Raw genomic sequence first — 26,098 nt, 5'->3', positions numbered from 1 at the left:
TGGTAATAAGTAGCCACCACCATTTAACTCGTTTAACTCTGGTAAAACATTTTGAAATTTAACTGACCATTATGAGAAATTCAATGGCCTCATTGGCCTACTTTTTTTGTTATTCATTTTCAATGGCGTTTCTATTATGCGGGGGCTGTTTCTTTCACCGCACGTAAAAAGCTCTTTTTTTTACAAAACTTAAATGTGACCGTAGAATATGTAGGGTACGTACAGGAGCACTTTGATCATTTGTATTTTTTACTTTTCTCTATTATTCACATCACAGCAGAGTCGGCTCAAAAGTTTTACCCGGAGGTTTTCAATGTTTGAATCGATTTGCGTTTCAATGGAGGTTTTTGAACTGCGTAATGTATACGCGCCTGCCGGTATACGCCTGAAAGGGAACTTTTGTAACTAAAAAAAAAGGTGGAATACATTTTCAATTTCTCAATTTCTCCTGGAACTTAATTAAGATAGAAATGTTGGTTAGATTTGAATGACGTGAGATTAAGAGCCTGTCTTTTTGCGAAATAATTTGAAAAGTCTGTCGACATTAAATTACCTAATCATCTTTTTTTTCTTTTCCAACTGGCTGCTGGAATAATGAAAGTCAGAAAATGGAAGGAACGTGACGGGCATTTAAAGGGAAAGGATGGCATTTTCTTTTTTAAAAAATCCTGTTGGAATTAAAATTTTACAACAGGGATTATTAGTCAATGACACGTCATACTGGATAAGGAAAGTTGGCTCCGACAAAGAGTCATGAAAGAAACGGAAGTACTAGTAACGCGGAAGGATGTCCGGTAAGACTTTTGATGTGGTGGTTTTAATCAGTTTTTATTATTAAAAGGCCAGTGTAATTCAGAAAATGATGAAAAGAAAACCATTGAAATATAGATCAAGTTAACTGTGTTTCATCACCCAAAGTATTTTACTTAAAAAAAGGGACTTTGAAAGTAGATCTAGATTTCCGTGTCGTAATTAAGAGATGACAAGGGAAACGAACATTATGAGCGTGAGGGGTTGGAGAATAGTGCAATGCTATAGTACAGATGCATTGCAGCCATGCCTTCTAAAACAACAGCAGCCAGCCCACAAGCGATCATTACAGAATCAAACAAATACAATTGGTTGAGATATCCACAATAAACATCCTTACTATATTTAGAACCTTCAACCTCAAAGATGATTGTTGCATCAGTTTGATAGACGCCGCGACAAATAAAGGCATTCTTGTAGGTCTGATGAGTGGCAATGGACGCCGAATGGATGAAGACGACTAATATTGCAAATCCAACTGCCACATTTGCCAGAGCAATAAAAACTCCTTGCTGGACAGGTTCTATTATATAGCTTCAAGTATATGTAATGGCAATTAGAAAAATGAAATAATAATGCAAATATAGATATGATGAGTTGATGACTTACTTTCTTTGGGCCCAACAAAGGAATCCGATGGCAATGAGCAAAACTCCACACAAATGGTCGCTCGAATCTACGACATCCATGATCGTGATCTCTTTACCAGGTAAAACCAACAAGTTAAACCCATTCTGTAACAGTGAGCCAAGGCGTGACAGTGATTAATATAAGAATTCAAGCGCGATGTTGACATGATTATAAGAATAATTTACCTTGAAAAAAAGAAAGTACAACCCTACAAATACATTGAGCAGCGAAAAAAGAGTTAATAGCTTGGTATGGTCAGATCGTGGCGTCTCCTTCTTCCGTTCAACCCGTAGTACTGGTTGTGCTTCCATATCAGATACCAACATTCTACCTCGCATTCTACTTTGAATTGAATTTGAATTAAGGGGCAACTCTCTTGGCAACTCTTTAACAGCTGGACGTCTGACTATGAAAGAGATTGTGACCACACTGAAAATAGTGGTACGAATGGATCTTGGACCTTGCTGAAAACGTCGCAAAACGTTTTGTTAGCCGAAAAAAAACCCATAAATCTTTCTCCGAATTTCAACGTATACAAGGTTAACGAGGTTAACTGTTTCGCCGAATTTTAAAATACAAGGTCAACGATGATTACGTCATTGAATTAAAGCTTTGTGTCGAATAACCCAATCGGCTGATATAAAAACGTGGAGGAACGAATCGACACGATAGCGAAATAGTCCATGAAAACTCCTCAATGGAAAATGTCGGAAGATTGCACCAGCGGCCACACGGCAACACGTTTCACTCAAAAGACAGTCCGCTATTTTGATTGACGTCTATCTTACTGATCTTACTACTTCTCACGAGAATGCAAACGTATCACGGGTTTAACAAGGAAAATATAATGTAAAAATGGCAATCACCACAAGGAGCACTAAGTCAAGGCTCAAGACGCTCGAGTACAACCTTCACTCGTCCTTCAACTTTGTACTTGCTGCACGTTTCGATTCGTTACGTTTAAGTCATGATGGCAAGGTTATTCTAAAAAGAGCTGAATTGAGCTAACTTTGAATCAGAAGGAAAAATAATATAGACTTTCGTTTAATCAAATTCTGCTTTGTATTACGAAGATTCAATTTCAAAACGACAGTGAAAGTAATCACAGAACAATTTTGAAGTGATACTAGGGAGAGATAGGATAATATGGCAATAGGAAGGTGAAGCGAAACCAAAGTTTTAAGATCAGAGTGGGGGAGGGAGAGTAAAGAATTAAGCTGGAAAAAAGAAAATAGGTCCTCAATACTTGTACACAAAAAGAGCACTGATCGCTTGAAAAACAATGACTAACCCTCCAAAAACAATCATTCCGACATAAAATGTGAACTGATTGCTGAGAAGCTCATCGGAATTTGTTGTTTCGCGACCATGAACATCCAAAATCGAAAATGAGCAGGACAGGATGAGAAGTAGTGCATGCACAATTACGAAAGTCTGTGCCATAGCAATTGCTGGAGCCATTTCCCTTCTAATATAAAGTGCAACGAATAATATTCAGTCTATCAACAGTTTGTGCATAAATGAATCAAATCAATGATAACTTACTTTTCAATGTTTTCTGCACACAAAACAACTGCCAAAATAATCAGCATGAATCCGCAACGCAATTCGTATGGGTCTAAGACCTCGAACTTCTCAAACGGCAAATCAACCACATATTTCATATTCCTGGATAGGGGCTAAATACGTGGCTAGTAAAAATTTAAGTAATAATGATAAGCTATACATTGATTTACCCGTGCAGAAAAAATGAATGTCGCCATGGTTAAATTGCCTAGCGCCAGCAAAAAGAAGAGAAATTTACGATCCGACGACGACGGGATGATCTTCTCGGTACTGGATGCCGGTACTGGATGTTCTTTAATCACGAGTGCCACCATATTTGAAGCCAAATATACTTCAATTTGAATCAACACGAACGGCACCACCGAGTGATCAAAGAGTTTCTTGCTGCAGTTCACTAAAAACTTCACGGAATGTTTTGTTGGAAAACTGAAGTTGCCTGTTTTTAAATTATGCACAGTCGATCACAAAGAATAGGAGAAACGAAACGACTCGACGGACGACGGCGTCAATGAATGCTTCTCACTGGAAGCAGGAAGAATCGAAAATGGCGGCAGATCAGACCAGTTGGCGCCACACGGAAACACGTCTCAGCAATAGCGCACAAAAATTAAATTTTATTGAATTAAAGTTCGACTAATATTGAAAAATAAAATCAGAATAGCTATTTTTTCATCAAAATTTATCATTAATCATGAGTAAATTACAATTGCCCCAAGGAATCGAAACGCCACCAAGCGGAGGCGTCGGTGACTTCGAAACTTTGAAAAATTGAAACCTTGAACTAACGCGACCTTCAGTCGTCCTTCGAACTCGTGCCGGTCAAGAGTGCTTTTCTTGTAACCTAACAACTGCCACGTCTAAAAATTTCTGTCATGGCATCGCCAACAAAAAAAGATGGATTGTCTGAGGTGGCTTATCGGTTGGAAAAAAATGAAGAGAAAGCAAAAATCTTACAAGAAATATTTCGCAGGATCATGTTCTTTCCTTTCATGGTCCAACTATTTCAGTTGTGTGAACTACGCAAAGCATTCAATTTGATGAAAAAGCGGCCAGTACGAGACTGGGAAGAACATTTAAATTTTCAAGTGAGTTTGGTCAACTATTTGGAAGCAGTCAGTTATTTGGAAGCAACGACCGATGACATTTGCAAGTGGATCGAGGTAAGCCCGTCTTAAAATACTTAGACACTTGTGCTTGCATGATTATTTCTCCTTTAAAAAATGTGTGAATAGATTGAGTATGCTAAGTTGGTGCCCAGAGGTGAGCTCTACAAGTTTCCATTCATACGAGCCTTATTTTCTGCTGTCATCCACTGCTCCATTAACTGCAAAGGTAATACATTTTTACATGGTTTGTTATTGGATTATAGCTTCCAGTTGAATGAACTTGTTTTCATTTCTCTTAAGGATCAAATCTTGTCCATCTAAACGAAAGCGTTTTCCGTCATTGGGCTCAGATACTCCATCGCTACACCACTGACCATAGCGTCGAAGCCAGTCAGATTCTCCTCTTTGTTGCACAGGATTACGCTGCTACTCTGAAATACCATAGAGGTTCAATTACTTACCTTGTTTAATTGTGGTTTTTAATCTAACTATTTTGTGTGTTCTTGATTTTCTAGGGATGCTATTTCACATCTTAGGTGTACTCTATGAGAACACAAACTTTTTATCGTATGTGGAAGATAGAAACGATTGGATCAAATCAAAGTCGCTTGACAATATGCCCGATACCGTCGTTTTCTGTCTACTTCTCAACGCACAGCGATTTCCGGAGGTTTAAAAGGCATTGTACATTTCTTTCCTTGTCGAAATTTGTTCGAACTTGAATTGCAAAAGTGTTTTCCTAAAACTAAAAGTCAGTTTTTGAAATAATTTAACTAAAAAAGCCTGCTACTCCCCCATAAAAAATAATTTCTTTCATATGTAAGTTGAATACCTAATTTCCTACGCTAATAAATTACTCGACGTTAATTTTCGAACTCAACTTTTTAAGTTGTTCACGCTTAAAATTTCAAGTTAAACTAAAATTCAATATTATTATGGGATTTGGTGCTCCATTTTCCATTAGTAAATACCAACAAAACAAGTATTTGTATTTCCACGTTAAAACCAGAATGAAACTCTATTTTCGGGAATTGCCGCTTAAACGGTTAAACCTATCAAATCAAGTTACCCTTTACCCCAAGTTTTTTGCCCAAGGGTATCTCGCTAAAGCAGACACTTTTTTTCACTTCACCGGTTTTACTTTCCCCAACTCTTAACTACAGTCAGTTGCCTCGTGCCCTCGTGATAAGATTACACAAACAAAAATAATGAATTGTTCTGAAATTGATCAAGCTGCCGAAGCTGCTAATGTGATTGGAATGCTAGCCGAATTGTGTGAGAGACAAGATTACTTGGAGACCTCGATTGAAGAAGTAGTAGCTATAATAAAAGAAGACAAACGTTTTTTGAAGATACGAGCAATGTTGTCTGAGTTGCGTAAAGCATTTGATTCCATCCAGAAACCTAATAGTGAATGTCTGGAAGAACAACTGCATTTTGGAAAGAAGTTGATTTACTACTTGATGGAAGAAACCACTGAATCAACAACGATTGATGCAGTCTGCACATGGATTGAGGTATCTGAAATGCTCTTCAAGTCTGTTCCCTATTAAATTTATTCTCTCAAATATTTAATGAATTTTAGATTGAAGTTTCCAAATCCAAGGTTTCTCTTCTTCCTGCCTTGGTTTCTGCAGTGATGCTCAGCTCTTTTGACATAAGCACGGAGGTCTTCAGGATGAGCAAAGGTACAGCTTTTTTGTGGCTTTCAACACCAGTAGTTTTGATTTTAGTTTTTTGTGTTTCAGAATATTCCTTGCTGAGTTCTGTCACCTTTCGTCGATGGGCACCTTTATTGCATAGATACTTCACTGAAGTTGATGTAGCTGCCAGCCAGATTCTGATCTTTTTCATCCAGGATTTTCTCAGTTCATCCCATAAAAAAAATACCAAAGGTTAATTAAGATAAATATGTTTTTTCAGTATATCTCATCAATTAATCTGTTGTTTCTACAGCATTGCTATTTGAAATCCTTCATGTCCTGTTTAAAGATGAGAAGTTTTTTTCTTTTATTGCTGGAGAAAACAGAAAAAGTGGTATGATGTACTTACTGTGTTGCCTTCCTGAAATTTCTCAAAGACAAGCTTAATCCCATTCGCAGAGATCTTTGTCAGGCCATGGTCAGGCTTATGATTGTTCCCTCCATTAACATTAATTTCAAATTTCAGTTTGTGAAACCGTAGTTCCCGTGGCTTACATTGTTTCGGTTTTAAATAAAATTATTGTCTATCTAAAATTTAAATCCATTAGTAATAATCTGTATATACAGTTAATTACGTTACGGGGCAGCAGGCAATAAATGAGTAGTGTAAATGACATGAAAAAAACCCCAAATAGGTATTTACAGCATTTCAGTATTTTTCACAGGTTTTGGAATTATCAAATAGATAAATGCACAGTTGGTATTTTCCACACAGAACATTCTCTTTTTACAGGTATATACATCTAGTGCTTCCAGTTACCTTCTAATATCATGATAGCTCGTGCCCATCATAATTTCAAGGACCAAGATTCAAGCATCGGACTGGGGCGGTGCCAAGTAGGAAATACAAGCGTTTGGAATTCAGTAAGTTTCGAATAGTTGCTTGATAGACGGCCAACGCACCCATATTAATTAGGTCTGTAACAATAGGCTTTGTTTTTTTTTTACAAAATGAGCTTCTTTAATGGTAATTCCATTGGCTTCTTACATTTTTTCCATTATACAGTAATTATTAATTGAAATTGAATAACAGATGCCCCTCAAATAGTTTTTAATCCGGATGCGGACGTCGATGAAACGCTGTGCTTCAAATTCTACAATGCAACTGAAATCATTTTGGGCCGCTCGATGGAAGAATGGCTTCGATTCTCAGTCTGTTTTTGGCATTCTTTCAGAGGAACAGGTAAAGCAATTTCAAATAGATATTTTTGTTCTGAACAATAATGGTGCCCATTTAATCTCATTCTTTGTTGTAGGAGCTGATCCGTTCGGCCAAGCAACTATTAAGCGAAATTGGGACGACGGCACAGAAACTATAGAAAACTACAAACGCCGTCTAGAAGCAGCATTCGAATTTTTCACAAAACTAGGTAATAATGGCTTTGATACATTTTCACATTTTGAATACTATTCCTTAATGGCTATATAGGCGTCAAATATTGGACATTCCACGATCGAGATATTTCACCTGAGGGTCAGACACTGGAAGAGACGAATAGAAACCTTGATGAGATGTCTGACTTGGCTTTGAATTTACAGCGTCAAACTGGCGTTCAATTATTGTGGAATACCTGCAACCTCTTTGCTCATCCACGGTATGTTATTTTATTTTAACCATCAGTCAATCAAAAAGCTAATCGTGCTTTGTTTTCAATAGCTATTCCAACGGAGCGGCTACCAACCCTAATGCGCATGTTTTCGCATATGCAGCAGCTCAAGTCAAGAAAGGTTTGGAAATAGGCCAAAAATTGGGCGCCAAGAATTTCGTCTTTTGGGGTGGCCGTGAAGGTTACAGGTAATCTATCAATTATCAGCCTCTAACAATAAAACATTTTACTTAGTGCAAGTGAAATTTATCAAACAGTTCACTTCTCAACACGGATCTAAACTTAGAAATGTCCAACATGGCAAATTTCCTACGTATGGCACTAGGTAAGTTCTTTTTATTGATCGTCCAAATTCCGCATCATATAATTGAAAAATTGTACCGTGATAGTTTACAAGAAGAAGATTGGTTTTGAAGGACAGCTACTTATCGAGCCGAAACCCAAAGAACCTACTCGACATCAGTACGACTACGACGCTCAAACTGTCATGTCATTTTTGCGTCAGTTCAATCTCCAAAATGATTTCAAATTGAACATTGAACCCAATCACACCACTCTGGCTGGGCATGGATACGAGCATGACGTCATTATGGCTTCCGCGTAAGTAATATTAATAACAAACAATAATGTGTGTTGAATAACAACTTTTTTTTTGTGATTCAATCTTTGAATGAAGGTTCGGGATTTTGGGATCCATCGATGCCAACACAGGATCACCGGATCTCGGTTGGGATACGGATCAGTTCCCCATGGATATTCGAGCCTGCACAGCTGTGATGCTCCAAGTGATTCGACAGGTTTGTTTTTTGTGCTCCAGCATAATTGAATGCACCAAAGAAATAGCCTAAGATATTCGCTCTGTGACTATGTATAGGGCGGCGTTCAGCCTGGAGGATTGAATTTCGATGCCAAAGTGCGCCGAGAGTCGACTAATACTAAAGATTTATTCATAGCTCACATCGCAGCCATGGATTCGTTCGCTCGTGGACTACGTAATGCATCAAAAATCGTGGAAGATGGAATTATGGCTAGACACTTGAAGGTATTCTTTGTATGGACAAGAAAATTTCAATACCGTGCAATTGATAAACTATTTGCGAGAAGGGGATACGGTAGCTATTAAAAAAACACGCTTTATTATTTTAGGCGCGGTACATTTCTTTCGAATCGGGATTTGGCCTTAAAATATCCAATGGACTGACTGATTTGGAAGAGTGTGAGGAGTTTATCCATCAGCACGGAGAACCGGAAATGATTTCGGGACAACAGGAACATTGTGAGGCAATCTTTAATCGTTATTTGTAATTAAGGTTTTTAGATTTTTAGATAGACCGGCTGTCACTTTCCTGTCCAACTATTAAATGTCGAATAAACGACAACGTTCAGTTAGTACGGAAATTGTCAATGGTAGAATTTAGTCATTGATAAGGTCTACTCAGGGAATTAGTCCAATTGTGTGATTCTTGAGATTTTAAATTACATTTATCCTAATCAAAAGGTATCAGTTGCGTGTTGCGATGACTTGGTTAGTAAGCCCTTAAATATTTTGTTTTCTTTCATATGTACTTTTGCCCATGTCGTCCTTAATCGTTAAATACCAAATGACAGGTTGTTGATCAGTAACTAAAATGATGAAACTCTTGATCTCTGTTTACAAATATTCTAGATTGCGGTGTGTATTGCGGCATTCTAAATTTATGACGCAACATGTGTTAGAAACAGGATCCCATTGCTTTTGGCGCGGTTCGTGTGGGCGTGTACTTTTTTTCTAGTTTCAATGGGCGCTAGAGGTTAGTTCCGTTAACGAGTTCGTGATGAAGTCTTCGTCGAAATGTTTTAATTTTCGAACGCAAAAGAGTTAAAATTTGACAAGCGATCTCTATATTAAAGGACGTAATGGAACATGATAACATACGGTATGCAACAGTATTGTATCGTTGTTTGTTATCAACCATTTATTTAATCAGCACCGTTCCCTACACCCTTTGTTAAAGCATTCTTTTTTGTTATGAAATAGGGCAGCTAATTATCAATAATAAGTCGTTTGGTTACCATGCGTTAGCGAATAGGCTGTAGTTTATTATTTAAACCCACACAAAGGGCATCAGTCAACTCGACTCTCGAGTACATTTTAAAGAAATCCCCTTTTATATATCTCCTCTTTTCTTTCTGATACCTACAACCTTTTTTTTAACTAGTTTCGCGCTGTAATTTTTGAAATCTTGAACAATGTCTATGTGTATTTATTATTGATTTTGATGCAAGACATTTGAAAACACATTATTGCTGGTTACCACCGTATGACTTGAGCCAAGCATAGTATGCGGTGAGGCGGGTGTAGACTGTAGGCTCGGCACCAGCTTTACAACCCTTATTCTTGGACATGATTCCTACAGCATATTGTGCACCACCGATTGTTTGAACCAGTGGCGATCCCTCGTCGAAATGGCACGGAGATGCAGTGTCGGTGGCTGTCACGAAGAAAAATAATCAGCAACTACTACTTACAATTTCTAATGCAAAACATTCAACAATAGGAAAACTTACTGGAGCCAGCGCACAGCATGTAATTCGAAGAAAATTCGTCTGCGGGATACGAAATTGTGCAGTCAGCAGGAACGGTCACACTTGCGATTGTGCGAAGTTTTGTCGATGGTAAGTTTCCTTCCTAGCAGGCCAGTTATATTCAGAATTTTAAAAATGATTTGTTATTATTAATTTTAGGTTACTTACTGAAGTACCACCCCATCCAGCAAACGTAGTAGGTATGCCAGCAACTTCTTCTGCCTCTTCGTAGGGAAGGTAACCGACGTTGGCACCATAAGTGATGGGCTTGGCCAACTGTAGGATTGTGAGATAAACAAGCTAAGAGAAAAAAAAAACGGGATTCTTTAAAACGCAGTTACCTGTAGCATGGCGATATCGTTCAACTTGGTTACTGGGTTGTATGCCTCATGGGAAATGATCTTGAAAACATTAATCGATTCTTCATCTGCGTCCAGCTGAATCAAGCTCGTCTGAGCAACGATGACTGTCAACTGACTAGGTTCGTAACTGTTCAAAAGAATCAAAATGGAAAGTATTAGGTAAATGTTGATGACAATTTTTTTTTTCAGTTTAATTATTTACTCGACCAGGCAAGACGCAACCGTGACTACCCAGTTGGTGTTGTAAATCCACCCGCCGCAAATGTGCTGTTCATTCGCCACGATCGATACTAAATAAGGTATAGCTGTCGTAGATGCAACCCCATTGTAAATGCGGTCCTCACTTGGCGCTCCTAATATTCGAATTCACAAATTTTCCTTTACATTTTTTTGAACATTTTATAATTTAATAGTAAATACCTGAAGTTAGGGCGACGAGTGCGAGAGCGGTTAATAATGCTGTAAGGTTCATTGCGGTACTTTTCTTTCACTTTGACTGACCAACGATTGCCGATGGGTTTTTGTTGAGTTTGGCGTACGCAAGATTTCATGACGCCAACAGATATGGGATTTAAATCTTGATGCTATCACCTGAACCTACCACCTTGTAGCCTATGCCTGAACGTAAACAACTGATAATTCAACGATGACGTGACCTGGATTTTTCCGACTTTCAAACTACCAATCGACGTCGTAGCTTTAATTATGTTCCGGGTATGATTCAAAAGAAAGTGTGTGGAAACGTTTTCTGTTATTCTGCCCGTTTTCTTAAGTTCTTTTTAGATTTAATATTGTAAAATTCCGTAGTGTTATGTTCAAAACTAAAATCCGATTCTTATCCATAATGTTTTCATTTTATTGCCACAGGTGATGAAATTTTGGGAAGAATCGATTTTTACACAATGAAGAATTAAGCCAAGATGTTATGTGCATTGATAGCACCAGCAGTTGTGAAACTAAGGCTAGGTGTTTATCAACGTTCTTTCATCAAGACTGTTTCCGAGCCAATAAGTAAGTTAAACCTTGTCTTGGTACTATTTTCTTTAGGTGCCATTATGAACTCTTCCTAAGCTTCCCATATATCAACCTTAGTTATAAACAGCTCACACGAATCCCTTTGATTGGATTAAAAGACAAACCCCTTGACTTGATCAGTCGATAAAACATTGGTTTAGATTTTGTTACGTGTGTATTTTTCTTGTTTTGGGATGGACAGCACGTCTTATTGATTTTTCCAATTATTAAAAAAAAAAATGCTAACTGAAAATCTGTTTTTTGTTTAAAGTGGGGGTTGGAGTCCAGCGATCGTGTTGAACCAGGCGTAGTAAGCGGAAAGGCGGGTGTAGATCGTTGATGGCACGGGGGCAAGTCCGCAACCCAGATTCTTTGACATGATACCCACAGCATATTCTACACCATCGATAGTTTGAACCAATGGGGATCCTTCGTCGTATTCACAAGGAGAGGCAGTGTCAGTGTCTAGTGTCAACAAAGAAAAAGAAAAATGCAATTAATTGAAAAAAAAACAACAACAACAACAAGCAAAGTAAGACAGCAGTTACCGGTGCCAGCGCACAGCATGTAATTTTGCTTGTATTCATCAGCCGCATAAGTTGAGCAGTCACCAGGAAAAGTCACGGTCATGGTGCGCAGTTTTGTAGATGGTAGATTGCCTTCCTAAGAATTAGTTCAATTATTATCATTTAAAATCGTTTTGTTTTCTAGATGAATTAGCCCTACTAAGGTGCCACCCCATCCTGCAAAAACGGCGTCAGTGGTGCCATCTTCAACTGCTTCTTCGTAACGAACAAAATTGACGTTAGCACCAAAAGTCAGAGGTGTAGCGAGCTATTGCGTTGGTAAAAATTGTGAAAACTTTAATTTAAACTTGATATTTAAAATTAAAGTTTTTTACCTGCAGCATAGCGATATCGTCCGACTTAGTTAAAGGGTCGTAGGTGCTGTAGCGGAAAATCTTGAAAACATTAACCGAAACTTCGTCTGTGTCCGGCTGAAGCAAGGATACCTGAGCAGCGATGACACTCAACTGACTGGGTTCGTAACTTTTTCAAATACAATTACATTAAAGGCTTTGTAAATAACAAAAATTATTTTGTTTAAAAGTGAGTTACTCGGCAACGCAAGCGGCAGTTGTGACAATCCAGTCATTATTGTAAATCCATCCGCCGCAGATGTGCTGTTCATTCACTACTATCGAAACCAAATAAGGTATGGCGGTTGTTGTTGTAGCACCACCGTAAATGCGATCTTCACTTGGTGCCCCTAATCACAACTGTAAATTTAGAGTTTCACATTTCTTAAATATAAGATTCTCTAGTAAATACCTGAGGTTAGGGCGACGAAGGCGAGAGCGGTCAATAGTGCTGTGAGCTTCATTGCGATACTTGCTTCTCTTTGACTGGCCAACAATTGCAGACGAGCTTTTGTTGAGTTCCCGACATCACAGAGATTTGTCTTAGACCCGTTAGGATGTGAAATTCAAAAACCCAATAGGCGATAGCGTTGCTATACGAAAGTAAATAACTGATAGCACGTGAACGTTGATGACGTGACCTGGATTTATGCGACTCCACGATCAGGATTTGATGTCGGTTTTACTCTGATGTTAGATGACGAAATCATTTGGAAATTTCCCTTGGATCAAGAAAAATGTGTTTAATCCTCTGCAAGGCGAAGCATTGCAACTGTTGTGGAATGCGTTTTAACACGTCAAAAGTGTAGATAAATTGTGATTGCCTTATCGAGTGGACACGGTAAACCACAAAGCTTCGGTGATTCGTTCTTAAATGTCAGAATCCATGTCCGTATGCATTCTTATCAATTTATTAGATATCAGTTCAAATTAAATTGTTAAGAAATTAAGAGGTGCCATCCAATATTATGTGTTTATTGTTTAAGGATATCGCTTTTACCATTAAAGAACTCAACGACGCATTTTCGTACTATATATTAGATGATTCATAAGTCATAGCGCATGTATTTATTTGATAAATGTCGTAGGGGTCCAATACTCTTCGTAGAATAAAAAAAAATGTTAATAAAGTTTCTTCAATGTAGGCTGTTCTCCGGCAAGCTTATTGAACCAAGGATAATAGGGAGACATTCTGGTGTAAATGGTTGGTTGGAAATTGGTTCCACAACCGGCATTCTTGGACATGATTCCAACCACGCCCACTGTTCCACTGATGTTTTGCACTAAAGGCGAACCTTCGTCGTATTGGCAGGGGCTTCCAGTATCTACTGCGGCTGTATTATTCAAAAAATCACATTACTTAATGCTACAATTAAAGTTTATTTATTTCTTTTTTAACTTACAGCCTCCAGCGCAGATCATGTAAGCTGGATAAAACTGATCCGCGCCGTAATCTCTGCAGTCTGATCCGAATGAAACTTGAATGGAGCGCAGCCTGGCGGTGGCTAAACCACCGTCCTGTAATTATGAACATTTTAATTTTAAAAATAAAAATGAATTTTAATTATTTTTAATTACAAAAGTGGCTCCCCATCCAATGAAGGTGCCAATGTCGGAAGGAGCTTCTGTCGCCTCGTTGTACGGGATAAAGTTGACGTTGGTGCTAAATTCGATGGGTGAAGACGTCTAAGGGAAACGCCAATCAAGTAAGAACATTTTAAAATTCTTCTCACGTTATATAATCTGTTAATGATTTCACAATATGAGACCTGCAGCATAGCGATATCATGTAAGCCGGACGAGTAATCGTAACCTTCGAACACGGATATTAAGTAGATGGGATAGACTTTCTCTTCAGGATCCTCGTTGATTAGTGACAGTTGTGCCACAGTGATTCGTATCTGACTCGGCAAATACCTGTCATTAATAATTTACGCTGTAGGCTATTTATTTAATCATTTCACCGGCTCGAATCCAATTTTACAGGTAAACGCAAGAAGCAGATGTTACGACCCAATCTCGATTGTAGATGAATCCTCCGCAAATGTGTTCTCCGCCAGTTGTAACCGAGACCATGTACGGGAAATCACCGGCTGATGCCTGAGCGCCGTTAGTCATTCGCCCATTACCCGATACTCCTGGGGGGTATAAACACTATTAGCTTACATGGGACGTCGAATTCGAGTTTCTTAAAATTAAATACCAGATAGACGTACCTGTCGCAGCGAAGGCGATGACCGTGACAATCAAGAACGTTAGACACTTCATCCTGTCAATTAGTTGGATACTCTCGTTTAGACTAAAATGGAACGAAAACACTGTTGCCACGTTAGATCTCGGCAGCGTGTAAACAGTCTCGTCAGATGTTGTCAAGACATTCACATAGGGCAGTTTGAAATGAGATAACGTCGTGCAAGAGAGTCGTCTACACTGGCGGGGATAAATTGATAGCGGCGGGGGGTAATTGATATTGATTGACGCCAGATAAGGTTTCGTGTTTGGAATGACCTGGAACATTTTTTTTTGGGTGGGTGTTTCATCGATACAAAAAAATACGCTAAAGACTTGCATTTTTGTGTATTAGAATCCTCCCTCCAAAAAGACATTCGATTGCAATATAACATTGAAATTCATGCGTGTTATGGGACTCAAATACGTATGATATAGGGGCTTTTATGTTTACAATGTACAGGAACGCTTATCGTTTTTTAATAGTCTCCCATATCCATCAATGATGGAATCGGTTGTTTTCCGGCAACGTTAGATATCCATGGGTAAAAAGCGGCCAGTCGAGTATAGATGGTCGGAGCAAAATTTCCGCCGCATCCGCGATTTTTAGATGCAATTCCAACGACGTAGTCACCCTGAACCAGAGGCGATCCTTGATCAAATTCGCACGGACTCGATCTGTCCTGTCCTAAATCTCCGAAAATAAAAACTCTCTATTATCTAAATGGATCACTGCAAAAGTTGGTGTACCATGGATGCCAGCGCAGATCATTGTGTTGAGTACGAACTCTTCAATTCCGTAAGACTGACAATCGGCCGGAAGACTCACAATGGCTTTTCGTAATTTCGTAGATGGGGGTCCGCCATCCTGCTCATAATAATAATTCGATTGTGTATTTTTTGTTTTGTTATGCAAACTCGATTTGACAGGTTTACCATAATTGCACCCCAGCCCATGACCTCGGCGGAAGTATAGGTGTCATTCACTTCGTCGTAATAACTGAAGTTGACGTAGAGCCCGTAAGTTATTGGTTGATTCAACTTGATGAGCGCTAGATCGTTGGTGCGGTACGTTTCATTGTACTCTGGATTGATGTAGAAGGTACGCGCCTGAATGCGGTTCTCCTCCGGATCCTGCAGGATTAGTGAATATTGGGCGACGACCACCGCTACATCCCATTCCGATCTCCTTTTTTTTAACAGGTACAAATGAAATAAAATTATTTTCCCCAATAATGTTGTCCGTTGCTTTGTTTGACATGATTCAAAGTCAACTGATAAAATCCTAATCTTGCTTGCTCCATATTATGATTATTAAGGGAAAAGGGAATTTTTTTTTCAAGCGATAGAGGGAAAAAGTAAAAATAGTCCAGCAAACCTACCGTCTTAGACAAATTAAAAACAATTTGGTTTTGTTACCCGATCAAGCAGGAGGCCGCTGTGAGGACGAAATAGTTACTGTAGACGAATCCGCCGCAGATGTGCTCGTCAAAGTGAGTCAGAGAAACCGTGTATGGGAATTCCCCAAGTAAAGCGTCATCGCCTTGGTAAATGGCTGCAATTATTGCAGTAGAGGCCCCAGTCAAATCAAAAGTCAAATCAGATTAACGATTGATTAAAGCATGTCTATACGTAAACTATTACCCAAGGCTGATCCTATGAAAATGAAGGCTATCACAATAACAAACTTCATTCTACTGCTGTTACAAAGCGACCTTAAAAATTCGTTCGGGTTTTTTTTATTTCTTAAAAAGTCAGCATTCGTTCCCGTCGACAAGATTATCGCGTTGTCCAACCCATTATCGTGCCCGTTGCTTAACTTGTTTTTTATTTTTTGATATTTTCACCTCCATTGCTCGTATACGTACTGTAGACGTCAAAGAATTTATGATATTATCTAAGTCAATAAAAGCCTGTTAAGGGTTCGGTAAAACCAGTTTATCTAGTAGACTTAAATTCATATTGCTTTATTTACATTTGAATAGTTACAAAACAGTCTTATTTATTTATTATTATTTTTTTAAATTTAGGCTGCACTGCAAGCTGGCGGTTGTTGGCCAGCATTCCGGTTCAACCACGCATAATAAGAGGACAGTCGAGTATAAAGTGTCGGCAAGAATAGCTCTTTGCATCCTGTATTTCTCGATGCAACTCCGACGACGATATTGTCTTGAACTAGCGGCGACCCTTCGTCGTAGTGACAAGGACTGGCAGTATCACTACCTGCGCAGATCATGTAGTTGGGTTGATACTCTTCGCTACCGTAGATAACGCACTCGGTCGATATAGTAACGCTGGCTTTCAGTAAATCAATCGAAGGCAATCCTCCTTCCTATATAGAAACGAATAGAGAAAGCAATCCCATCTTTGTGTAGGATTCCACACATACTCTGCCGTTTGTTTTCTTTGTGCATGATTATATACCTGAGTAGCACCCCAGCCCATGACAGTAGCTTCTGGAAAAGTCGTGTTATCTTCGTTGTAGCAGATGAAGTCGACATGGCCCGCAGTGAATGCCATTGACGAAGATGTCTGTGTATACCAAAAGTCGAAATTTTGACAGCTGTGCGATAATGATTGATCTCTATGTACCGACCTCGATGACTGCCAGATTATTCAAGCCGAGATTCGCGTCATAGTTCTCGTGTGGAATAATGCTGACGACTTGATATCGACGCTCGTACGGCTCGGTGCTGGAGATGAGAGACAATTGTCCTACAACAACTGAAACTTGCGACGGTGACAAACTGTTGGATATTGACAAATATTTATCCGGGAATTAATTGTAATATTTAGATTTTCTTTTTACTTTTGGACGCATGTGACTGTCGTGACGATAAATCGCTGATTGTAAATGAATCCGGCGCAGAGGTGCTCACCGTTTGTCGTGATGGAAACGACAAATGGGAATTCTCCTTCTCTAGCTTTAGTTCCTCCTAAAATTCGCTCTTGGTCATTTATCACATTTTCTCCTGTAAAATTACGAAATAAACATTAAAATAAATAAAAAAAAAACATTTAAATTGAGATGTTTGCGTACCTGCTAAAGCGTTATGGAGAAGACAGCAGAGAAAAATGGAAATGGCAGTCCCCAGTTTCATGACGGTGGCCGATTTAAAACCAAACTCTCCAAGTTTGAATCAGAGCAGCTATCATCTATTAAAGCTGTTGAATTTGTCCTAGTTGAACTTTAAAATTATGCCACAAGCAATTTGGTGTCAGTCTCTACGGCTGTTTCAGAGATAGTAGCGATGATAACGATCAGGCTGACTACATCTAGCGGGGGACTCATGTATCACGAGTAAGCAAGCGGGATTTTTAAAAGTCAAATGAGAAAATGTCGGATTAGTCTTGGTTTTATTCCTATTTTTTAATTTGTTTGTATAGGATCACTTTTTTACAAGGAGAGCTTGGATGAAACTGGTTACAATTCAGCCTTAGTGGACATCCAACTATAATTAGGTGTAAACCGTGTGAAAATGGTTGGTTCAATCATTCCAACTGTGCGTCGCAGCCCTTATTTCTTTGACATGACTTAAAAAACAAATCCGTTTTGCCTCAAAGGCGATCCTTTGTGGTAGTAAGATGAACTTTCGTGGGTTAATTCATCTATGGTTAGTAAATCCGTTTTTATTCCAATGTTCTTCTTTTTTACTGAGACAGCATTAGGTCATTCCAAGGGTATTCACCTAATCGTCACCGCCGCGATCTCTCGGATTTTTTTCAAATTTGGTGTGTGTGTAAAAGAGCACCATCCGATATGGTCGCTCAAAGGTTTTTTTTTAAATTAATTAGGGAAAAAGTTATGAAATTTTGAAAAAACGTTTTTTCAGTTTCCATTAACTTTTTTAATTTTGTGCGTTTTTCTTTTTACAAATGAAGGCTATTCATTATAGCAATTTTTTTTTAAATTTTTACATATTGTTATTTGATAGAGCAATGCACATAAAGCTAATTTTTTTTAAATTAAAAAAACATTAATTTTAACTAGAATAAACTCATTTGAATGATCTGGTGGGTGTGTTGGAAAAAATGTTTTTTTCAACGCACCTTCTGGAATAATTTTTTTTTCTTCATAACACGATTGATAACATTCTTAACTATAAGTTGTATTAATTTTGCCAGGGTTATATTTTTCATTCGTTGTATAAATTGATTCAAAGTCAACCCGCTTTTGAATCAATTCCTACATTTCAGCGGCCATTTCAAGTCGTTTCCCCACCCCTTCAAATCCAAACCCGACCCCTTCAAAAACCGTTTTCCCCTTTCGAGAAAAACCACCGCAGAGGATTTCCAACAAAGACTAGGATGGAGTCCTACCCTCGGATCGGTTTTGGATTTGGGTTTCCGAGGGATCACAATCCGCAAGCAGAAAAGTAGACCCAAGTGTGTGGGTTATGTGATGCGCTATTGATACAACGGCGTGTACACCGATCCTCATCCTCCCCACTCTACTACCCCCCATCCAACATTCACATTCAAAGTTGCGGATGATTGGTTAATAATAATGCGGTAATCAGCCGGTGGTTATTGACCCAGTGCCTACCGCCTTGAATTGTTGTACAAGTGGCTCGACCTGGATCTATACGGTGTTGACCTTGTATTCATCAGCTGATTTTTCAAAGAAACAAAAGAACAAAAAAGGGAAGACCACCTCAGGCCATATGGGACCAACGCCCCTTCAGACCTTTTTCAGCTTTCATAGTGACAACATGTCGTCGTCTAGTTCTTCAAGTTCGTCAAGTTCGTCTTCCTATAGCTCTTCGAGTTCAGATTCTGATTCTGATTCGAAGGCAGCCACCCTTCGTCGTCGCAGCCTGCGTAGCTACCCCCAAGAGAGAGGAAGAGCTGAAGAGCGTGATTTGGACCGCCGAGGAAGACGCCAAAGTCGAAGCAGGAGCCGTAGCGGCTCGCGCAGCGTTTCACCGACACGTGGCAGAGGAGATTCAGCAGGCATCGAGAGTATCCGCAGTCACTTCCGGAACCGCAGCCGTTCGGTGAGTCGCAGCCGCAGCCGTTCGGCGAGTCGCAACCCTAGCCGTCGCAGCCGTTCAGCGGACAGTACTCGAAGCCGTTCAACAATCCGCGGTCGTGGCCAGCGAGAGGATCCGGAGCCCCCTGGAGATGCCGAGTCGGATCACGAGGCAGATGATGCAGTTAATATCCCTCTGCCTACTGAACAGGAGCCACTTCTCCCGAAGAGTTTCCAGCTGGACAAATTTCGCTCGAAACAGCTCAGGACCTGGATGACTACTCTTCAGAAGCCAACGGAGTCGAAACAGCTAAGAGAGAATTTTGTTCCCACCTTTGGGAAGAGCTCCTTTGACCTTCAAGTTCCAAAACTGGACCCATCCATGGCTCGAAGACTAAAAGAAGTAAGAGGAGGAGATGCCAGCAAAGCGGAGGCGAAAGAGAAGTCCCTGTCCGCGGACCAATACAAGATCTTAGGCATCGCCAAACCGCTTCTGTACGTGTGGTGTGGTCGACCCCCTTATGGTTAGCGCGGCCGAATCAGCCTTGCAGCTTTGGGGCAACGCGTCCCATAATATCACCATCCAGAGGCGAGAAAACATCTTGCGACTGACGGACCCGCGTTTTGAGTCGCTGTTGGCGGAATCCACCCGGTTCAAGCCAAAGGAGTGTGCCCTTCTCTTCGGCCGTACCTTTCTCAGAGGCATGGTTAAGGACGCTTCTGATGACCAGAAACTGAAGGCCTTGGGACGCCCAGGAGGACAACCGTCCGCTTCCACATCTGGTAGACACAGCAAGAGTGCCGGCGCATCGCGTGCCGTGAAGGGCGGGAGATCGGGATCCGGTTCCGGCTTCAATCTGCACGGCAGCTTCAACAAACGAGGTGCCAGGCAAGGCTCGTTCAACAGGAATTCAAGGTTAGTCTCTCCAAAATTACTTGCTTCGCCATTGTATGTGCGCCAACCTGTGGTAGACATTAAGGTTGGGGGAAGAGTACGCCATTTTTCGTCCTTTTGGCCGTCTCTGACGGCTGATGATTGGATTTTAAACGCCATTTCAGTTGGGGTTAGAATTCCTTTTACCGGGATTCCGTTTCAAGATCGCCCGGGGAGGAATATGTCCTTTAGCCCAGAACTAGCAGCGATTTGTCAGGCGGAAGTCGATTCGTTGTGTAACGAATCAAGCGGATAGGCCGTGTGGCTTTTTCCACTCAATCGTCAACTAAAAGATCCTTTGTTGAAAGTAATTAGTTTGTATTGTTCTTACATGAAAGTTGATCAGCCAACATGGTACTTAGGCTCTTCAAGCCGACATACAAATAATAATCAATACATTTAATGAAGAAAAAGGTATAGAACATAGTAAGTTTCCAATAGCTACATAGACTAGGAATAGCATCCCAGAGTATACTGACTGGGGCCTCATCTCGTCTACATAACCAGAGTCAACTTGAACTACAGAATGAGCCAGAAAGACTGAGCTAAAGAATGAGACTCTGCGTTGGGTTTTATACCAAAAACAAGTAAAGGGAAAGTGAGAAATAATAGGTCAAGAGAAAGGGAAATTGGTAGGTCACAACAGGTCACAAAAGAGAAAGGCACTTGGATCAACTTTGACCCAGATCAAAAATAGAAAGGCGCATCTCAGAATCCTTACATCACTCACCCTCCCGACAGGTTGCGTCCCGCAACCTATAAAGAGACATAAAACTGCACAGAACTGACAGTGAGATACACATTTATGCATTAAAATTTAATTGTCTTCTTTAATCATGGCTGGCGAGAATTTTTTCTTTCTCGCTCCCATCAATAGTTCTTGAATTAGTCAATATTAGTCAATAACTTGGTTCACGTTTCTTAATTCTTAATTCAACTGGAATATTACTCATACAGTCTACTCTAAAATGAATTGTCAGTTCTGAGCGGATCCTCTTCGATTGTTCTTCCTGGGATGGTCGTGATGCTTGAAGATGTTGAGTGTATGGCCGTCCTTCGTCGTAGGTGGGCGGTTGGCCAAGGTTCTCCAATCTCCTCGTAGCTTTGAGTTCGGTAATCGCTGCCACCAGTGTAACGAATCAAGCGGATAGGCCGTGTGGCTTTTTCCACTCAATCGTCAACTAAAAGATCCTTTGTTGAAAGTAATTAGTTTGTATTGTTCTTACATGAAAGTTGATCAGCCAACATGGTACTTAGGCTCTTCAAGCCGACATACAAATAATAATCAATACATTTAATGAAGAAAAAGGTATAGAACATAGTAAGTTTCCAATAGCTACATAGACTAGGAATAGCATCCCAGAGTATACTGACTGGGGCCTCATCTCGTCTACATAACCAGAGTCAACTTGAACTACAGAATGAGCCAGAAAGACTGAGCTAAAGAATGAGACTCTGCGTTGGGTTTTATACCAAAAACAAGTAAAGGGAAAGTGAGAAATAATAGGTCAAGAGAAAGGGAAATTGGTAGGTCACAACAGGTCACAAAAGAGAAAGGCACTTGGATCAACTTTGACCCAGATCAAAAATAGAAAGGCGCATCTCAGAATCCTTACAGTTGCTAGAAAAAGGGGCGGTGGAGAGAATCCCGCTCGAAGAAGCTAAAGGACATATCCCAAAAAGTTCTTTTGGTTTTAGACCAATAGTTAATTTAAAAGGGTTAAATCAGTTTGTAGAAAAATTACATTTCAAAATGGAGGGCGTCAGCGTAATGAAGGGAATGGTAAGGAAAGGGGATTATTTTACGAAAATAGACCTTCAGGACGCCTACCTTACCATTCCCATCCATTCGGACGATAGAAAATTTTCCAATTTATGTGGGAAGGGTCACTTTTCCAATTTTCGTGCCTTTGTTTCGGTTTATCATCCGCCCCCTGGACCTTCACAAAGATCCTTAAACCCGTAGTGGCCTCGCTAAGAAGGAAGGGATCCGAATTGTAATCTAATTGGATGATTTTCTCATCCTTAACCAAACCAAGGAGGGGGCAGAGCGCGATTTCATACTTGTAGTAGAAATATTAGAGAAATGTGGGTTTTGATTAACTGGGAGAAATCTGTGGGCGTGGCCGCGCAGGAAAGAGAATTTCTGGGACTTTTGGAAAACTCCAAGGAGTTATCCGTCTCTCTCCTCCCCAAGAAAATAGAGCAAATCATTGAGATTTGTCGCAAAGCCCGCTCAACCATCGACATCTCATTAAGGGAGGTGGCGAAAATTCTAGGGAATTTAGCTTGGGCGATCCAAGCTATTCCGTTTGCCCAGGGGCACTATCGAAACATCCAGCGGCTTTACATCACGCAATCAGCAAGGGCAGGTGGAAATTTATCCACAAAAATCCAGCTGGATGAAGAGTCGAGGGCTGAGTTGGATTGGTGGTCAAACAACGTGCGTGAGTCCAATGGCAGGCCATTTTCTGTGTGTGATCCCGATTTAATCATTTTTTTCTGACGCCTCTCTTTCGGGGTGGGGCGCCTCCTTGAATGACGCCAGTGCCAAAGGGCCATGGGCGGATCAAGATCGTTTGCGCCTTATAAACGAGCTGGAGCTGATGGCGGCCTTATTCACATTAAAATCATTTATAAGCATGGCGTCTCAGGTATCGGTGAGGCTCATGATGGATAACGCAACGGCAGTCCATTATGTTAATAATTCGGGAGGCTCCAGGTCACAGAGGCTGTGTAGGATTAGCCAGGAGATAACGGCGTGGTGTGAGCGACGCTCAATCACAATTAACGCTGAATATCTGCCGGGGACGCAAAATGTTGTTGCCGATCGCCTATCAAGAGCAGGCCAGGACTCGAGCGACTGGAAACTCAACCCGTCCGTCTTCAGTCACCTGAGAGCTCGTTGGAGCCTAAGGGTAGACTTGTTCGCATCGGCCTGGAACAGACAGCTGGACCAGTTCGTCAGTTGGGGCCAGCAACCGGACAAAATGGCGGTAGACGCCTTCAGCCTGGGCTGGGCGGGCGTATTAGGCTACGCATTTCCCCCATTTTGCCTGATTCAGAGATGTCTGATGAAAGCGTTGAGAGACCGAGCGGAGCTCACGTTGGTGACCCCCTTTTGGCCAGCGCAGACCTGGTTCCCGCTGCTACTAGAGCTAGCGTGCGAGCCGACCATAGTTCTCCCGAGAGAACAGTTGTTGCTGGGCCCAGCAGGCCAACCACACCCGCTGTCGGAATCGCTCCTGTTGGTCGCCTGGAGATTGTCCGGAGACAATTCGAAAGCAGCGGCCTTTCGAGCCGAGTGGTCGAACTCCTCATGGGAGGGTCGCGCAACACCACATCAACTGCCTACCAGTCCGCGTGGAGTAATTGGGGTGATTGGTGTGTTCGAGAGGAGACCAATCCCATGTCGCCTCCTATAGCGAAGGTACTAGATTTTCTTTCGTCGCTGGTTAGTGCCGGAAAAGCGTACAGAACGATAAACGTCAATCGCTCTATGCTGTCGTCAACTTTGGGCAAGTTGGACGGCTTCGATTTGGGCAAGCACCCACTGGTAGTGAAATTGATGCGAGGGGTGTACAACAGGAAACCCCCGCCCCTAAATATTCACGTTTCTGGGAGGTGGATTCAGTAATAGAATTCTTGATTTCCCTAGGTCCAAATAGTGATTTTACTTTCAAGAACCTCTTGATGAAGTTAGCCATGTTGCTGGCTCTTTCTTCGCTTTGTAGGGTGTCGGAGCTTGCCAGCATCGACCGAGATTCGGTGATTTTCTTAAATAATCAGGCAAGATTTGCTCTTCAGAAACCTAAAAAATCCCAGCGGAACTCCTCCCTTCAAGTTATTACCATAGATAAATTAATGCCCACTTCGCTAGCATGCACGGTCGAAACTTTGAGGGACTTCGTCTCAGCAGCGGATCAACGGCGTAAAAAAGACGGGCCAAGATCGCTGTTCATCGGGCTAAGACCTTCTTATAATTCAGTAGGGGCCTCAACAGTGGCGTGGTGGCTCAAGCTTGTTTTGAATGACGCGGGCGTTGACACGTCGATCTATTCGGCCAATTAGACGAGAGGCGCTTCCGCTTCGAATGCGGCTAATTCTGGGGTGCCGACAGAAGCGATTCTGGCGGCTGGAAACTGGAATTTGGAGTCAACCTTTACCCGCTTTTACCGACGCACTAAAATGGGCGCTTCGGTGGCTAGCGCTCTACGTAAATGACTACTTGGTTTATTCATGATTTGTGCTTCAAAGTCACCGTATAGATCCAGGTCGAGGGACTTGTACAACAATTTAACGATTGCTCGAGGTCGCTAACCAGCGACTGATGAGCAATCAGGATTGTGGTGGTCGCCCAAGACAATGGCATGTTGAGCCTGAAGCAGGAAAGTGGTAATAGCTATTTTTTTTAAACATATACTTCAATTTTTTTTCTATTAGTCGCAAACCAATGTTGGTAGATGACAGTAACAGAGGGCTAGGGATTTGGAATGTCAGAAAAACTGGAACAGTCATGTGGCGGTGTAATTTTCGCCCTAAGAGAAATCCCTGCAAAGCCCTCGTTTCACAATCTGGAGAAAAATTGGCATTGAGCATCATCCGCACACCTGTAAGTCCAAGGAACGTCTTAAAATTAACGTGTTGTACTACGGGCATTTACACGAAAAATCTATTGTTGTATGTGTTGTATGTGTTACGTGAATTACAGTACAAGTTAACGATTTGTACTTCTCCTAGTCTAGTCTCCTAGTCCCAAAACTTGATTAATCCGTCCCATGCAACTGAAATGGTTAAGAGGGAAGAATTCGGCAAGTTTTGCCGAATCGACAATACAATTTCGGCATTATGTCGATTCGGAAAATCCAATTCGGCAAATCCATTTTTTTGCCGAATCGACCAGCTACCCTCCACAGACACTACCGAAGCAAACACGGTACACTCTTCGAAGTGTCGGTAAATCCACGATGCCAACAACATGCAATACTTCAATGAATGAAGAATTGAGATCTGAGCATGTGGATGTTCATATGATGGATCGGTATGTGGATCAGATGGAAAAGGATCATCCATCCTATCAAGATTTGTTGCGGGTCAGTAGAAAATACTTTTTCGATTGAATGATGAATTATATATTCTTTTGTTTATTTAGATGCCGAATGAAGATGAATGAAGATGGGTCGTATACATCGTTTTCATATACAGAAAATCTTAGCATGGATGAAATAAAGAAAATTGATTCTGAAATTTAAAAACAAATAATAATGGCAAAAAGATAATCGTGACGTCCACACACTACTATTGATAATGGCAGATGAAGCAGTAAATGCATACAACATTAGTCATCTAACTTTGCAGCCAATGTCTGTCACCCACAACCCTAGTAGAACAAGCTCTCATATATGAGAGCAATTTAGTTTAGTAAAAGAACTAATACAATGCGAGCAATTGGCAGAATTTAATAGGAAAATGTTAATAATTTACGGATTATGGCATGATCTATTGCATTCCTTATCATTATATTACAATACCATTTACGACCTGGCAACGCTCAACTGACAAATTGTGGTAATCTAAACAAGATCTGTCTGTCATTTCATATTATTAATTTTCTCTTACGTACACTTGGCACTTGTCTTCAAGGAGTTCATCGACAGCTGAAGTGCTGCAATTTTAAGACG

At 40.7% G+C, this 26,098-nt stretch overlaps 10 protein-coding genes and 1 long non-coding RNA gene across 12 annotated transcripts; 5 read left to right on the top strand and 6 right to left on the bottom strand.

The window, feature by feature from the left end:
• Window positions 1-776: 776 nt before the first annotated feature.
• On the bottom strand, window positions 777-1,809 carry LOC124191364. The gene is made up of 3 exons (XM_046584547.1): window positions 1,626-1,809; window positions 1,420-1,544; window positions 777-1,344 (listed from the first exon to the last, which is right to left on the bottom strand). The coding sequence occupies exons 1-3, from the start codon at window positions 1,776-1,778 to the stop codon at window positions 999-1,001; spliced, it is 624 nt and encodes a 207-aa protein (XP_046440503.1). The 5' UTR covers window positions 1,779-1,809; the 3' UTR covers window positions 777-998.
• Window positions 1,810-2,450: 641 nt separating this feature from the next.
• On the bottom strand, window positions 2,451-3,515 carry LOC124191365. The gene is made up of 3 exons (XM_046584548.1): window positions 3,177-3,515; window positions 2,986-3,119; window positions 2,451-2,908 (listed from the first exon to the last, which is right to left on the bottom strand). The coding sequence occupies exons 1-3, from the start codon at window positions 3,318-3,320 to the stop codon at window positions 2,680-2,682; spliced, it is 507 nt and encodes a 168-aa protein (XP_046440504.1). The 5' UTR covers window positions 3,321-3,515; the 3' UTR covers window positions 2,451-2,679.
• Window positions 3,516-3,799: 284 nt separating this feature from the next.
• On the top strand, window positions 3,800-4,987 carry LOC124191362. Its single transcript, XM_046584544.1, has 4 exons — window positions 3,800-4,166; window positions 4,239-4,338; window positions 4,413-4,559; window positions 4,628-4,987. The coding sequence occupies exons 1-4, from the start codon at window positions 3,879-3,881 to the stop codon at window positions 4,786-4,788; spliced, it is 696 nt and encodes a 231-aa protein (XP_046440500.1). The 5' UTR covers window positions 3,800-3,878; the 3' UTR covers window positions 4,789-4,987.
• A 248-nt stretch (window positions 4,988-5,235) lies between these two features.
• On the top strand, window positions 5,236-6,349 carry LOC124191363. Its single transcript, XM_046584545.1, has 4 exons — window positions 5,236-5,629; window positions 5,698-5,800; window positions 5,861-6,007; window positions 6,069-6,349. Exons 1-4 carry the CDS (start codon window positions 5,321-5,323, stop codon window positions 6,200-6,202), a joined length of 693 nt encoding a protein of 230 aa, XP_046440501.1. The 5' UTR covers window positions 5,236-5,320; the 3' UTR covers window positions 6,203-6,349.
• Window positions 6,350-6,631: 282 nt separating this feature from the next.
• On the top strand, window positions 6,632-8,814 carry LOC124191356 (xylose isomerase-like). The gene is made up of 10 exons (XM_046584538.1): window positions 6,632-6,782; window positions 6,849-6,998; window positions 7,072-7,185; window positions 7,245-7,410; window positions 7,473-7,610; window positions 7,680-7,747; window positions 7,812-8,022; window positions 8,099-8,219; window positions 8,297-8,464; window positions 8,569-8,814. Exons 1-10 carry the CDS (start codon window positions 6,767-6,769, stop codon window positions 8,725-8,727), a joined length of 1,311 nt encoding a protein of 436 aa, XP_046440494.1. The 5' UTR covers window positions 6,632-6,766; the 3' UTR covers window positions 8,728-8,814.
• An 828-nt stretch (window positions 8,815-9,642) lies between these two features.
• Window positions 9,643-10,912, bottom strand: LOC124191361 (trypsin-1-like). The gene is made up of 6 exons (XM_046584543.1): window positions 10,770-10,912; window positions 10,552-10,702; window positions 10,329-10,476; window positions 10,156-10,263; window positions 9,970-10,090; window positions 9,643-9,893 (listed from the first exon to the last, which is right to left on the bottom strand). The coding sequence occupies exons 1-6, from the start codon at window positions 10,819-10,821 to the stop codon at window positions 9,703-9,705; spliced, it is 771 nt and encodes a 256-aa protein (XP_046440499.1). The 5' UTR covers window positions 10,822-10,912; the 3' UTR covers window positions 9,643-9,702.
• A 665-nt stretch (window positions 10,913-11,577) lies between these two features.
• Window positions 11,578-12,852, bottom strand: LOC124191359 (trypsin-1-like). Its single transcript, XM_046584542.1, has 6 exons — window positions 12,695-12,852; window positions 12,482-12,632; window positions 12,265-12,412; window positions 12,090-12,197; window positions 11,912-12,026; window positions 11,578-11,828 (listed from the first exon to the last, which is right to left on the bottom strand). Exons 1-6 carry the CDS (start codon window positions 12,744-12,746, stop codon window positions 11,629-11,631), a joined length of 774 nt encoding a protein of 257 aa, XP_046440498.1. The 5' UTR covers window positions 12,747-12,852; the 3' UTR covers window positions 11,578-11,628.
• Window positions 12,853-13,302: 450 nt separating this feature from the next.
• On the bottom strand, window positions 13,303-14,686 carry LOC124191357 (trypsin-1-like). The gene is made up of 6 exons (XM_046584539.1): window positions 14,499-14,686; window positions 14,267-14,420; window positions 14,052-14,199; window positions 13,861-13,968; window positions 13,686-13,800; window positions 13,303-13,616 (listed from the first exon to the last, which is right to left on the bottom strand). The coding sequence occupies exons 1-6, from the start codon at window positions 14,548-14,550 to the stop codon at window positions 13,405-13,407; spliced, it is 789 nt and encodes a 262-aa protein (XP_046440495.1). The 5' UTR covers window positions 14,551-14,686; the 3' UTR covers window positions 13,303-13,404.
• LOC124191366 lies at window positions 13,794-16,846 on the top strand. Its single transcript, XR_006873390.1, has 3 exons — window positions 13,794-13,988; window positions 15,442-15,714; window positions 16,542-16,846. It is a non-coding gene; the product is annotated as an uncharacterized LOC124191366 (long non-coding RNA).
• LOC124191358 (trypsin beta-like) lies at window positions 14,845-17,737 on the bottom strand. Of its 2 annotated transcripts, XM_046584540.1 has the most exons (9): window positions 17,552-17,737; window positions 17,321-17,483; window positions 17,108-17,258; window positions 16,936-17,043; window positions 16,156-16,843; window positions 15,931-16,066; window positions 15,448-15,700; window positions 15,262-15,379; window positions 14,845-15,199 (listed from the first exon to the last, which is right to left on the bottom strand). In XM_046584540.1, the coding sequence occupies exons 1-5, from the start codon at window positions 17,610-17,612 to the stop codon at window positions 16,538-16,540; spliced, it is 789 nt and encodes a 262-aa protein (XP_046440496.1). In that variant the 5' UTR covers window positions 17,613-17,737; the 3' UTR covers window positions 14,845-15,199; window positions 15,262-15,379; window positions 15,448-15,700; window positions 15,931-16,066; window positions 16,156-16,537. The 2 variants fall into 2 exon arrangements, with proteins under 2 accessions (XP_046440496.1, XP_046440497.1); XM_046584541.1 differs by lacking the exons at window positions 16,936-17,043; window positions 17,108-17,258; window positions 17,321-17,483; window positions 17,552-17,737 and having other exon boundaries at window positions 14,845-15,205; window positions 16,156-16,423.
• Window positions 17,738-19,223: 1,486 nt separating this feature from the next.
• On the top strand, window positions 19,224-20,012 carry LOC124189853 (serine/arginine-rich splicing factor 4-like). The gene has a single exon (XM_046582331.1). It carries the CDS (start codon window positions 19,224-19,226, stop codon window positions 20,010-20,012), a length of 789 nt encoding a protein of 262 aa, XP_046438287.1.
• Window positions 20,013-26,098: the final 6,086 nt, after the last annotated feature.

The sequence above is a fragment of the Daphnia pulex genome, chromosome 3 (assembly GCF_021134715.1).
Source record: "Daphnia pulex isolate KAP4 chromosome 3, ASM2113471v1".
Classification (NCBI taxonomy): domain Eukaryota; kingdom Metazoa; phylum Arthropoda; class Branchiopoda; order Diplostraca; family Daphniidae; genus Daphnia; species Daphnia pulex.
Note: the sequence above shows the minus strand (reverse complement) of the source record. Positions and strands in the feature narration are given on the sequence as shown.

Bases quoted from the DNA above. Each gene is read 5' to 3' on its own strand.
- LOC124191363 (XM_046584545.1), top strand. From the start codon at position 5,321: ATGAATTGTTCTGAAATTGATCAAGCTGCCGAAGCTGCTAATGTGATT. The intron at 5,630-5,697 runs GTATCTGAAATG...AATGAATTTTAG, and splicing joins CAGTCTGCACATGGATTGAG to ATTGAAGTTTCCAAATCCAA. The intron at 5,801-5,860 runs GTACAGCTTTTT...TTTGTGTTTCAG, and splicing joins GGTCTTCAGGATGAGCAAAG to AATATTCCTTGCTGAGTTCT.
- LOC124191364 (XM_046584547.1), bottom strand. From the start codon at position 1,778: ATGCGAGGTAGAATGTTGGTATCTGATATGGAAGCACAACCAGTACTA. The intron at 1,545-1,625 runs GTAAATTATTCT...TCACTGTTACAG, and splicing joins TGTACTTTCTTTTTTTCAAG to AATGGGTTTAACTTGTTGGT. The intron at 1,345-1,419 runs GTAAGTCATCAA...ATATACTTGAAG, and splicing joins CTTTGTTGGGCCCAAAGAAA to CTATATAATAGAACCTGTCC.
- LOC124191358 (XM_046584540.1), bottom strand. From the start codon at position 17,612: ATGAAACTGGGGACTGCCATTTCCATTTTTCTCTGCTGTCTTCTCCAT. The intron at 17,484-17,551 runs GTACGCAAACAT...GTAATTTTACAG, and splicing joins TCTCCATAACGCTTTAGCAG to GAGAAAATGTGATAAATGAC. The intron at 16,844-16,935 runs GTATATAATCAT...GTTTCTATATAG, and splicing joins TGGGCTGGGGTGCTACTCAG to GAAGGAGGATTGCCTTCGAT.
- LOC124191359 (XM_046584542.1), bottom strand. From the start codon at position 12,746: ATGAAGCTCACAGCACTATTGACCGCTCTCGCCTTCGTCGCCCTAACC. The intron at 12,413-12,481 runs GTAACTCACTTT...TATTTGAAAAAG, and splicing joins ACTGCCGCTTGCGTTGCCGA to TTACGAACCCAGTCAGTTGA. The intron at 12,027-12,089 runs GTAGGGCTAATT...ACTAATTCTTAG, and splicing joins CAGGATGGGGTGGCACCTTA to GAAGGCAATCTACCATCTAC.
- LOC124191361 (XM_046584543.1), bottom strand. From the start codon at position 10,821: ATGAACCTTACAGCATTATTAACCGCTCTCGCACTCGTCGCCCTAACT. The intron at 10,703-10,769 runs GTATTTACTATT...TTCGAATATTAG, and splicing joins ACTCGTCGCCCTAACTTCAG to GAGCGCCAAGTGAGGACCGC. The intron at 10,264-10,328 runs GTAACTGCGTTT...ACAATCCTACAG, and splicing joins ACGATATCGCCATGCTACAG to TTGGCCAAGCCCATCACTTA.
- LOC124191356 (XM_046584538.1), top strand. The intron at 6,999-7,071 runs GTAAAGCAATTT...TCTTTGTTGTAG, and splicing joins GCATTCTTTCAGAGGAACAG to GAGCTGATCCGTTCGGCCAA. The intron at 7,611-7,679 runs GTAATCTATCAA...TTTATCAAACAG, and splicing joins GGTGGCCGTGAAGGTTACAG to TTCACTTCTCAACACGGATC.
- LOC124191365 (XM_046584548.1), bottom strand. From the start codon at position 3,320: ATGGTGGCACTCGTGATTAAAGAACATCCAGTACCGGCATCCAGTACC. The intron at 3,120-3,176 runs GTAAATCAATGT...CCACGTATTTAG, and splicing joins CATTCATTTTTTCTGCACGG to CCCCTATCCAGGAATATGAA. The intron at 2,909-2,985 runs GTAAGTTATCAT...ACTTTATATTAG, and splicing joins TGTGCAGAAAACATTGAAAA to AAGGGAAATGGCTCCAGCAA.
- LOC124189853 (XM_046582331.1), top strand. From the start codon at position 19,224: ATGTCGTCGTCTAGTTCTTCAAGTTCGTCAAGTTCGTCTTCCTATAGC.
- LOC124191357 (XM_046584539.1), bottom strand. From the start codon at position 14,550: ATGAAGTGTCTAACGTTCTTGATTGTCACGGTCATCGCCTTCGCTGCG. The intron at 13,801-13,860 runs GTAATTAAAAAT...TCATAATTACAG, and splicing joins TTGGATGGGGAGCCACTTTT to GACGGTGGTTTAGCCACCGC. The intron at 13,617-13,685 runs GTAAGTTAAAAA...TGAATAATACAG, and splicing joins CATGATCTGCGCTGGAGGCT to CCGCAGTAGATACTGGAAGC.
- LOC124191362 (XM_046584544.1), top strand. From the start codon at position 3,879: ATGGCATCGCCAACAAAAAAAGATGGATTGTCTGAGGTGGCTTATCGG. The intron at 4,339-4,412 runs GTAATACATTTT...ATTTCTCTTAAG, and splicing joins CTGCTCCATTAACTGCAAAG to GATCAAATCTTGTCCATCTA. The intron at 4,560-4,627 runs GTTCAATTACTT...TTGATTTTCTAG, and splicing joins TACTCTGAAATACCATAGAG to GGATGCTATTTCACATCTTA.